This window comes from Punica granatum, chromosome 2 (assembly GCF_007655135.1).
Source record: "Punica granatum isolate Tunisia-2019 chromosome 2, ASM765513v2, whole genome shotgun sequence".
In the NCBI taxonomy this organism is placed as follows: Eukaryota; Viridiplantae; Streptophyta; class Magnoliopsida; order Myrtales; family Lythraceae; genus Punica; species Punica granatum.
This window is the reverse complement of record NC_045128.1, coordinates 24,292,420-24,304,828: the sequence shown is the minus strand read 5'-3', so window position 1 is coordinate 24,304,828 and position 12,409 is coordinate 24,292,420. Positions and strand designations below refer to the sequence as shown.

Genomic DNA, 12,409 nt, shown 5'->3' with positions numbered 1-12,409 from the left:
GACCCAGTGAAGGAAAAATCCCCAGTGGAAAAATAAAGTAACGAACCGTCACAGATTTTTATGCTCTTGCCGGAAGGAATTCTTTATGGATCGAGTAATTCCAGCAATAGCCCCGTATCTTTCGATGGCACTATCTATTGTCTACGTCCGTTCTCGTAATAATACAGATACAGAGAATGCATTGAAATATTAAAATAGTTGCTTAAATATCAAAATATAGATAATAAGCGTGTTAGATAATTTAAAATATATATATATATGTTCAGAAATATATTAATCTAGAAAAATAAAATTCGTGATTTACTTAATACTCTATAACAAACAGCATATCATAAAAAAATTAAAAAGAAAGACGTCACATTTGAACAATTTGAAAATACAATGAACATATTCGAGAGGGGAATAAAACAAAGAAACTTGCTCAATCTGCAGCATACGAAGAACAGGAAATCACAATGAGCAATCTTTTGGAATTCAGCCATTGATGTAAATATAAGAGAGGATAACTATCCACAGAAGCAAATGGAATATTAGGTCTACATATTCCTATTTGGCTGAGTGGAGGAAACTTTCATCTGCATCAGAAATCAATTGTTTGTCATCTAAGATAAAGAGTTTCGAGTTGGGCAAAGCAGAGCAGTTCACTACACACTACACAGAAGCACCTAACACAAAAAGGCCTGCCTAGCTGTTTCCTTGACCATCATTAGTCCCCATTGAGTTTGCCAATGATCTCCGATATGACCTCCTCCATATCTAGCTTCTTCATAGGTGTAAACGGCCGCTTCATGCCCTGCAGAAATGTCATCATCATGATATACCCCAAATTGCCTCAGGTTAAAAAGTTATCCTATGCTTCTTCCTGCCAGTTAATGTCTTAAGGGCAAGGAAGAATCCACATAGTGTGAGACAGGATGAAGAACTTATGATGTTGGAAAAAGCGAAGAATAGGAAGATGAGTCGGTCAATGCAGTTTCTACATTACAGGGACAGTATATTTTCTCTCAAATGTTACAGGATTATAATTTTGCTGTTAGTTCTCGTTTCTCCATTGAATGGCAATATAGGAGCTAACACAAACCAAGGGAAAGATGAAGTCGCTCCTCCTCCGCTGTTTTTAATACTAGTATATAACTGATATAAGTTGATTAACTGCAATTCAACAAAAACCAAGTTGACTAAACTGGAGAGCAATCCAAAGCAGAAGCACTCAAGGAAATATTAGATCCCTAAGCTATTATTACCCCAAAGAAAAAAAAAGATTAAAACAAAAAAGATCCGTAAGCTATCAATATTGCAACTTGTACAAATAGAATACAAACAAGTGGTTCCCCACTAAAAGACACAATTCTTGACCACATTGGACTTCCCTTGTAACAATGATCCAACGAACATTGTGTCCTTGCTCTTATTGCACTATATGATCATTTCCACCAATCCCTGAACAGAAAATTAACAGTGCGGTGCTAATTTCTCTACTTATTTAAATTAACAATAGATTATTCCTCTCACATCATGTCTAGGCTGCCACGGAAAAGATAAATAGCAGTAACACAGATCATGTTGTTATAAGCATCATATCAATCTTCTGTTCAAATTAATGTTTAACAAACTATATACTCCAGTAAGATTGATCGAGAAATCAAAATAGAAGTATCGAAGAAGTTCAAAAAAACTTGCAACTTTAATAATCATATAACTAACCAGAAGGCTGATAAATTTGTCGCCACCTTCCTCACGTATCTCAAAGCAACCCCTTCTTGGCTGTCACAAAAACCACACCAGATTCATGAAAGGTAAGGTTGACATATTAAATATACAAAGCAGGCATTAGAATGACCTTCATATGGAGACATCAAGAGCCTTTACATTTTCAGAAAGCATACAAACTCCAAAAAGAAAAAAAAAATCAAATGCACAAGCATTGCAGAACTAGTAAATCCATGACCAACGCATGTTTCGAGTGGCCTGGACACTGCATGATGATGGGATTTCAAGCACGCAACTTGATGGCATGCAAGTTCCATCATTGTGCTGACCATTGGGTATTCATAATCCTTTGCCTAATCCATTAGTAAGTTAATTCATAGTTCTCACATGTCTACTGAAGAATAAAGTGGCACAAAACAATCAAATTATTGCCCAATACTTGTATAATCATTTCTTTTATTTGTTTCCGATGAATCCATTATGCTCTTATTGAAATCGCCAAAAAGGGGCACAAATGATACAAGCAGTAGAATTTCCAAGCACAATAAAAGCTGGAAGGCAAACAGTGGAAAAAATAAAAAAGGGGAGATTCGTAAACAAGACAACTAATGGCAGAAGTCACACTCAAGTCACCCACGCATTGGCCTCTCATGTGATCTTTTCCACGTGTTAAAACTCCAATGGTATTCCAGCCTATATGTGAATTGGCAGATCGGGGTATTGGATAATACTGTGTGCCTTTATATATAACAAAGTTGAGATTCCATATAATTTATGAAATGGTCATTAAAATTTTGACATCTGAGATCGAGTTTCCGAATAGCAGATGTAGAACAGAATAGAAGGAAAAGAAATGGCAAAACAGACATGCACTTTTCCTGTTCACATCCTTTTTTTTTTTTTAACCATTCAGTGTGAACCTTGGTATCAAGAAGCCCAATAGGGCCTCGATCCTATTCACATCTTTTGATTTCTACTCTTAATAGTACAAAATTGAAACTTACTATTTAAAATGATGTAAATTCCACACATTCACACATTTATGTAGTATACAAATAAAGACATACCTTATCTGGGTTAACCAGCACAGTGATGGCAGAAACACCATTTTCCAAGCCAATCTTCACCTGAAGAGCCCTTGTCTTGAAGGAATTGCATTGCTTGCTAAAGTAAGATACAAAGGCATATCAGAAGAGACCTCCCCAGAAGTAGAGGCACAAAACAAAGAGTAACAAAAGGGTAAAAAGAATTAATAACTAGAATGTAGAGAAACTATTGATAGCAGACTAAATGGAACAAATAGCATGATCATGTTACATTAGAACCTTCTCAAAGGGTCAGCTTTTTATGCTGCAATTATTTTCTTGGATACAAATGTCATGATGATGAATTTTTTCGTTGTCTTTTTTCCCCATTACAGGTTGCTTATAGTAAGCAGCCAGTTAATACGACAGCCTCATCCACATAATTCCTGGTTGAGCTTATCTCTAATTGTACGATTCAAAAGCTAAACACTCTTATTCTTAGTCCCGCTTTTACTTTCCACAAAAGCCCATAAACACGTCATTCTTAATTAGCAAGAGCCGTGGGGTTAGGGCTAAGATGTCATATCTAAAAGACAACTGTACACCAACTCATCCCTTCCATCTTTCTGAATGTAGTGCTCTTATAAATAACCCAATCTCCTCCACCAGAAACTCTAGTAATGCGGTTTGAAGGCACTCAATCTCCTTCTTCCTAGTTCTTCTCCCCGGTTCTAGTTCCTTTGTTGGGTCTCTTAATTTTAGAGCTACAAATACAATCTATAGATTAATCACACACAAAGTGTACTTACCGGATATCACTCAACACTAAAAGTTGTCATTCCGTTGATAAAGTCCGGATTCAGGGAAAAGAAAATGAGAGCTCGCATTTCTAAGTTCAAACCCCAAATAGTAGAGGCAAGTAAACATTCAGTGTGCTGAAATCCCCAAAAAGAGAGAACTTTTTTTCCGAAGACCAACATACATGGCAATATCAGATGCAATTGGAACAAGGCTCTCCTGTCACCAACAACTAGAGGGGCTCACTCCTTTCGGCCTCATTAACGCTAAGTGTATTTATATACGTATGTCTACAGACACAATAAAGTTGGCATTGGAGAGATTAGTCCATCAAAACGATGAAGGGCAACAGTCAAAGAGCAAGGGTTTACCCATCGATGGAAAGGGCTACTGCTGTGGTCTAAGACTCACATCGCTCATAAACCCCGACAATTTCATCACTTCAATCAGCTAACCAAAACGTAGTAAAAATCACTTTCCATTTGCCCCCAACATTTAACTTAGCAGAGGAGCAGATGCGAGAGAGAAAGAGAGAGAGAGGGTCACCAGTGCTCAATGACAACAGTTCTCTCCTTCTTCTTCTTCTCCTCTGCAGTGGTGACCGGCTGAGCTTCTTTAGATTCATCGATTTCACACTCCGCGGACTCTTCATCTGTGAGCTCAGTCACCCCTTTTGCAGTCTCTTCAGCTTGGGCGTCCTTGCCAGCATCTTCCGCCTCCGCTTTCCCTCTCTTACGGGCTTTCCTCTTCTGGGGCTGCTCGGGCACCGACTCAGCCTGCAGTGCCCGGCGAACAGAGGTCCGAGTCACCCGGGTCGTCGTCATCGGAGGTCGTGCCGGGGCTTTCTCCGCCTTCGGGTCACACTCAGCATCACGAAGCAACCTTTTCCGTGGAGCCATTGATTCCCCCCTCCCTTCCTCAAGTTCTGCGGCTATGCTCTGCTCTCCCACCCACACACTCTCCCCCAACCTGAGGAATGGGGTGTTGAACAGAAAATGGAAAGGACAGCCAAAAAAGGTTCTCTCTCTCTCCCTCCTTCCGCCAGTAATGAAGGGACATTTGGTGGTGTCAGGAGATATTTCCTGCTGCTGCGCATTGGCGCCCATTTTCTAATTCTTAATTAATCGTACTGTGGAAGCTTCCCCGCTTTCAAGGTTATTTTGGTCATTCTCTACTATTATAAAAGCAAAACAACAAATATTTGCCTTCAATAATAAAATTAAAATAAAAAAAGCAAAAGAACTTTTCATTTACTTTTACTGTACTATACTAAATTCTCGATAGGGTTGGTTTGATTGTGGAGTAGGATTTTTACTTCACCCATATAAGATAAAATAGGTAATACTAGATAAAAAAATTTATTATTAAAAAATTAGTTACAATAAAAGTAAAAAAAAGTAATTGTGAGAATTTATTATTAAATATGATAAAAAAATTAATAAAAAGATATTTATATGAATGTAAAACTTAATGGATAAATTTATTATTAAAAAATAGTTGTCATAATGTTAGGAAAAATATGTGAGAATTTATTATTAAATTGAGAAAAAAAAAAGTAATAATTATTTTGTTGAATTAAAATGAAGTAGAATGTAGTAATGTGGAGTAAAATGATGTGGAGTGAAGTAAAATGAAGTAAAGTGTAGTGATGTGGAGTAGAAATTCATTCCGAAACCAAATGCAACCGAAATAAAAAGTGAATGATGACATCATGAAATGAATCATCGATTCAAGGTTAAAATGACTCTCCACTTCTTCTACTCAAAACCTATCCGTTTTTTCCTTGCCTCTCTCCTCTCTTTTATGATAGTACGGACCTGAATCCCACACTTGGAACCTATCTATATAGATGGGAGTCCCACTATTTATTTAAGGTCATTGAAATCTTCGGCTAGTAAGTTGCCCGAGGCTAGGAGGATACTTGATACTAATACCGCCTAGGTTTTTATCTAATTGATTTGGAACCAAGGAAACATGTTCGAGAGTTCTATTACGCTCACTCACCAAACCTGAACATGTAGGAATTGATACTCTACTTCCCTCGGATTAGTCGTTTTTATGCTTAGCCGACTTGTTAGGTTCTCTGCTCATACTCTCGCATGGTCAGGATCCTAATATAAATTGAATCAAACAATGTAGCTCAACTACGGGACGGTCCTAATCTGAGCAAACAAAGGCTTCAAGTGGGCCTTAGATAGGCCCGAAGTATTCAAATGGGTGCACGTGTTCTAATTGGGTTTCTCATAGCCCAAGATCCCACCGAAATTAATGAATAAAGTACAATGTCACATAATAACTCATTGGGGTTCACATTCGTGGTCCAAATATTCCACTCATGCTCACCGTGAAATCATGAAAAGTAAATCGCACACGAATTTAATTTAATTTACCGAAATCAAGACAAATTGGAATTTAAATCGGATCAAGATGTCACATTTCAATTTTAAAATTTGAAAGGCAAAGAGTGACATGGGCTGGCCCATGGGGCTTGCATTGGGCCCCTTGAGCTCTCCCAAGTTTTGCGTTGCTTAGGCACAAAAAGTTATCGCTCGATCATGTTGAGAGTTTAGATCTGACATGTAAAAATTAATAAGAATTTAAGAAATTTATAAGAGATTAGGTACCACAACCTATCAGCTCGATCTTTTGGGTAGGAGATGGGAATCGCTTGTAGGCGTATCGGAACTAGTTATGCTTTCGCGTACTCGTATGGGCTCACACCACGCAAAATCCAGTTTCGAGACAATTAAAAGTGCGCCTCTAGTCAGGCCAAAGTGTTGAACTCCTTATGGTTAGTTTAGTTTGTCCCCCCTCGCCCGAGCAAAGAAGAGGATGCATGGCTCCTAGTCAGTTGTTAAGGCGAGTATCGAAGAGCAAGTGGCACATAATGGACCACACGTTGTCACGTGAGGGAGGGTATTGAGAGTTTACATCCCACATGAAAAAAAAATTAAGAATCTAGTAGATCTATAAGAGATCGGACACCACAACCCATCAGCTCAAGCTTTTGGATTCTAGATGAGCCTAATCGCTTATGGACCTAGTAAAATTTTACAGAACCGACCCGGAAGCTCAACTCAACTAAGGAGGCACCCTTTAGCAGCCGATTGGGTACCTTAATGTCTAACATCTTCCCGATATTTAACGCTCTTGGTTCAATCGAAAATTCTCTTGGTTCGAGCTCAAACCACATTAATCAAATCATTTTATTCAATTGAAGTTGTTTCTAAGTGATAAAACCAACTCATATGAGGTCCGATTCACACAGACAACTAAAATCTAAGACAAGACAAGATCGACCCAACTAAAAGCACAACTATTCATCAAATTCACCAAGAAATATATGAAACTCATCCTAAACTCAAGAACTCAACAAAAACATTCATGAACATCAAGAACATCATTCCAACCATGGATCCTCCTTGGGATCAAACAACATAGACTCAATTCCTTACAAACTTGCTTCAAATCATTGAGGACCGAACAAAATGAACTCGAGCTTACCCATCCTCAATTAGACCGAGTAGTCTTGGGGAGGGGGAGCCGAATGCTCCCTTGTTTATTCCATGCTCAAACCTTCGTTTCTAGCTCGGTTATGACCCATTTAAGTCAAATGGCAATTATTCCGGGTTCATATGGGTTAATTCTTGCACAATCAAGCTTGATTTAAGGTTCCAAGTTGAAATTAAGTCAGTTTCAAGCATGGATGGGGTGTCCAAGCAAGGATCTATGCTTAAACTCATTAAATTCATCAAATATGAGAGCTCCTAACTATGCTACCAAGTTAAGGGGATTATACCTTTCCAAATGTGGTTCTTGGGAGTTTTAAACTCAAGAAATATCACAATCGGACTTGTGGTCTCAAGAAAACCAACCCCTCTCCTAAAAGGCCGACTCCAAGCTCAGTTATGACTAGGAAGACCGAGCTGTGGTGGCTGGAAATGAACCTTATCAAATTGATATATCATGCTGTCCACAACCCTCAATTTGGTACATGAAAAAAAATTTCCATCAATTTCATACACAACGTTCGATTATGTCTATCAAAATGCCCGAAACGACATCGTATTGATATTTGTTTTAAAATATATAGATTAAAAACTACGTCGTTTTGGGCATTAAAAATATATAGACAACATTGAACATTGTGCATGAAATTGATGACAAAATTTTTGCATGTGCCAAATTAAGGGTTGCGGACAACATGGTATATGAATTTGATAGTTTTCTCTTAAATTAATGTTCAGCATGTTGTAGTAATTAAGAAGATTGCTTCAATTTTGGAATATAATAGACAAGTCGAGTCAAGTTAGTGTGATGTAAGTGGTAGAGATATATCAAAAGAAGGTGTAGCGTAGTGATGCACGCCATCGCCTGTTGACTTAGAGGTCGTAGGTTCGATACTTAGTGGGACTAAACGTGCCCCTTTATCAGTTATTTAGGATTTCTCTTTCATTGTATTAAATCTTAGTCCTATTTATTGGTTAATATGCGTCTAGAATTGGACCATTGGATTTATATATTTAGTCATAAACGATTGCATTTTAGTTACATTTACACTCTGGTCCTTAAACTTCTACGTATTCACATATTTTTCAATTTTCGATTGATCATTTTCATTACAATCAAAATGCGAATGGTACTCATTATGGGCATATTAGTATTGTATTAGTCTTTTTGCATATATATCCACATTTCAACTTGGCTAGTTCGTAGTCACTAGTCCATACATACTTGGTTACATTTTATTGTCTGCTTGTCAAAACATGTATTTTCATTTTAAATAAAATTAGCAGAATACCCGTGCATCGCACGGGAGTTATACAAAATAATATTATTTTGATGAAGAAAAATGTTATAAATATATACACATATTAAAAAATTATTAGAATAAATTGATATATTAGGAATTTTAAGAGAAAATAGCTAAATAAATAAAATAATCTATACATTTTTTTTGTCATGATTCTTTTTTTTTCGGTGTGTACCCTGGTGTCCAGAAGTCCAATGGGATCTGACTAATCCAGTCAGGAGATCAAGTATTAAATGTTATTCTCCCTCCCAACAAGTGCGTTTCACAGGGTTCGAACTTGTGTTCTCCTCCTTGCGAGGGTAAGCTGCTTACTACTCAACCAACACTTTTGTTGGTTGTCCTGATTCTTTTAACAAATGATTAACCATTATGACACTTCAAAATTTGTTAAGCTACAAATAAGTCAAAAGGCTAAAAAGAAAATTTTTCATGCCAATATGTGACTGAAATGAATTGAATTAAAATAAGTTAGCAATGATATCAATCAAAATAAAATAAAAAGTTTTAAATGAAATGTGTGCAAAAAATTCAAATCATATATGTAAGCAAATATATGATGTGAGACCTGTCATATTTTTTCAAATAAGCACACATATACATATACTTACATGCTTATATATATATATACATATATATATATATACATATTATATACATGTTGTTGGAACCAAAAAAAAAAGAAAGAAGGCGTGGGTTCCACGTGGCCCCCAACTCATTCATTCATTTATTCTTTTCTTTTCTCCTATGTTATTTTTCTGCCGAGGGAAGACAAAGAAGAAACATAGGGTGAGAGAGAGAGAGAGAGAACGAAAAAGAAAGAAAGGCAGAGAACGAGATAGAGAGCCCAAACGACAATTGAAAGGAAGAATCGAGTTAGGAAGTGTTAGGTTGTGTTTGGTATTAGAGTTTAGTTGAGTTAAGTTTTGGTTTTAATTATTTTGTAATGATTGTGTTATTGAATTATAAAAAGTAATGAATAGTTGAGAAAAAATAATGATTGTTTTGTTGTATTATGGAAAAAGTAGTGAATAGTTAAAAGAATTTAGTATTAAAAATTGAATTGAATAGTTAAAAATTTGAAGAAAAAAAAGAAAAGTAATAACTGTGTTGTTGAATTGAAGATAAGTGGAGTTGAGTTGAGTAGAGTTGAAAAAAAATTCTAAAGCCAAACAAGGATTCGGCTTGGAGAGCAGGAAGATGGAGGGGGTCCGTTGGTTTTGAGTTGGATTGAGGGTGAACAATTCTTTGAAGGATTATGTTTTATTTAATTGATTTTTGTTTGGCATTTCGGGGGTTTTGTGTCTTCGACCAGAAACAAAAACAGAGAGAGAGAGGGGTGGAAGAGACAGAGAGCAACAGGAAGAGAGAGGGAGCGCCAAAGCTCAAGGTTGAGCTCGAGGATGAGAGAGGAGGATGGAGGAAGATGGAGAACTGCTCTGACAGTTGAGGAAGGGTCGGAAAAAAGAGGTAAGAACCAAGTAGTTTGTGGACCAGTTTAGGTATCTTTTGTTGAGTTTATGTTGTTCGAGTTCTCCTTTTCATTAATCATGTTCTTTCTTTCGAAACCGAGTAGCAGCATGTGGATTCTTGGATTTCAAAATTTGAGTAGAGCAAGGATAGATGATATGCATGAGTAGAAGGCCAATAGTGTTTATTTTGATTGAATGGGAAACTTAATTGTGCTGGAAATCTATTTATTTGTTACTGAGATGTTACACATGCATTGACGATTCTAATTTCTTCTTGTGTTGAGCTTCTTGTGTGTGATTGGGTTCAATGGAGGATTGAATTTATGTTCTGATTTTATATTTGCTTATTGCAATTAAATGAGTTTGATTGGATGAAAACCAGAGATGTGATGGTTGAGCACTGTTTATAAGTGGATTACTTGGAGATTTGAGTGAAAGAAGCATAAATGTGAAAGTTGAGTTCTCTTAAAACTGTTTTGAGCTGAAGGAAGTAGATTATATGAGCTTGCTTAAACCTTATGAGAGTTATATGACAAAATGAATATGACATAAATAATTTTGCATTGTATTGAGACAATGGGCTGTAAAGAAGTTCATTGGAGGTATTGGAAGCCCCATAATGGTGCTATGTTAATTATTCTCTAAATTTATGTTTGTAAATCATAAGGATCGATGAGACTGAATTCTTGCACTCTAAAGGCTCGGCCCAAATAAGCTATCTTTCTTGGAGTTGTGTGTGAGTACTCTATTCCCTTGTGAAATTATGTGTTATAGTTATATAAATTATTTAAGAAGAATATTGTGATAGTTAGAAATTTAAAAATAGGTCTTGCTAGATTGTGTGAAACGATTTGAGAAATATTGCCCTTTTATGTCTCATTTTGACTTGAAATATGCGGTGTGATTGTGTATATTGATTGTGTATGAGAAATGTGATGATAATGTGATACCATTGTAATGTGATTGGGTATGTACTTGTGTATACTGATATTGCTTGATTATAGTCATGGGATCGCTGGACCCGGCGGATTATAAAATGGGCCAGATCGGCCGCTGGACTCGGCAGTACATAAATAAGAGCCCGATTGGCCGTTGGACCCGACGGAATATAAAATGGGCCAGATCGGCCGCTGGACCCGGCGATACATAAATAGGAGCCTGATCGGCTGCTCGACCCGGTAGAATTTAAAATGAGCCAGATCGGCCGCTGGATCCGGCAGAATATAAAATAGGCCAGATCGGCAACTGGACCCAACGAAATATAAATAGGGGTCTGATCAACCGCTAGACCCGGCATAATAGAAATAAGGACATGATCGGCTGCTAGACCCGGCGTAATATAAATAATGGTCAACTCTTGTTGCCAGAGGTTAATAGGCGGCCCCCGCTTATGAGATTTGAGTATTGGGGAGTTAAGGATGATATGAGTGAGAAGTGCGGGGTTAGGTATCGTCTTAACTTGTCACAAAGAAATGCAACCCTCTGGCTCTGGCTATATTGATTAATTGTGCTGTAAATTGTTTGTCTGATCTGATTGCTATAGATGTGATGATTATTGAGGTTGTCTGAAGTTATTTTGTGAAAGTTGTGTTGTTTGTTAGAGTGGAATATAGTCAGTATTAATGTTAAGTGGTGTTAAGTTAATGGTTAATTCGACTATTATTATATGGTTATAAATATGACTGATTTTTTAAGAATTAATTTAGTAACTATTTGTGTATAATGTATATCATGCTGTGTTGGTGAATTCAATGACAGTCTCGGGTATACTAATATTATCTTTGTTCATTTAAAAATATATTTTTGTATTAATAATAGTTCATTTCACTTTTGAATTATGTACTCACTGAGATGCAACTCATACTATATTTTTCAAATGAGCTAGGAGCTAGACTAGCAGAATAGGAGAACTTTTTGGATATCGGGGATCATCGTGAAGGATTTATGTAGTTAGACCTTAGTTAGTTGATAAGTATTCTTTTATTATAAAATGTATTTGAATATATTACGACTTGAAACTTTTATTTAGTTGGTTTAGTGATGTGACTCTCTTGGAATGTATATGTATATGTATATGCGAGAGCTTGTTGAATTGGTTATATATATTGGGAAATTTATGGAAATCAGGTTTTTATGTGAATAGTTTACGTAATAATGGATATCGATGAAATATAGGGAAAACTCTGCTGAAATTTCGGGTCGTGACATATGAATCAAAAGAAAATGATAAACTCTCCTAGCAAAATATCAGAATAAAATAAGCAAAAGGAAAACCTTTTTAAAACGGCCAAAATGGCGTAAGATTATAATGGATGAGCATGCAACACAGTGCATATATATAAATTCGCAGAGTCACTCACATGTCTTTAAAAATGGAAATGTAATGATAAAAGTTCCGATGTCAACGACATATATATGTATATATATAGTTGACAATATATAATGTAAATTTGTATATGAGCGGCCAATATATATCTTCAACTATATGTAGTTCCTATAATGTAAAGAAAATTATCAAATTGATATACCATGTTGCCTGCAACCCTCAATTTGGTACATGAAAAAATTTTGTCATCAATTTCATAAAGTTTTGT

General features: G+C 36.4%; 1 protein-coding gene across 1 annotated transcript; it reads right to left on the bottom strand.

Annotated features, from left to right (window-relative positions):
• Positions 1-403: 403 nt before the first annotated feature.
• On the bottom strand, positions 404-4,654 carry LOC116197787. Its single transcript, XM_031528038.1, has 4 exons — positions 4,080-4,654; positions 2,778-2,874; positions 1,705-1,764; positions 404-793 (listed from the first exon to the last, which is right to left on the bottom strand). Exons 1-4 carry the CDS (start codon positions 4,637-4,639, stop codon positions 707-709), a joined length of 804 nt encoding a protein of 267 aa, XP_031383898.1. The 5' UTR covers positions 4,640-4,654; the 3' UTR covers positions 404-706.
• Between the last annotated feature and the right edge of the window lie 7,755 nt (positions 4,655-12,409).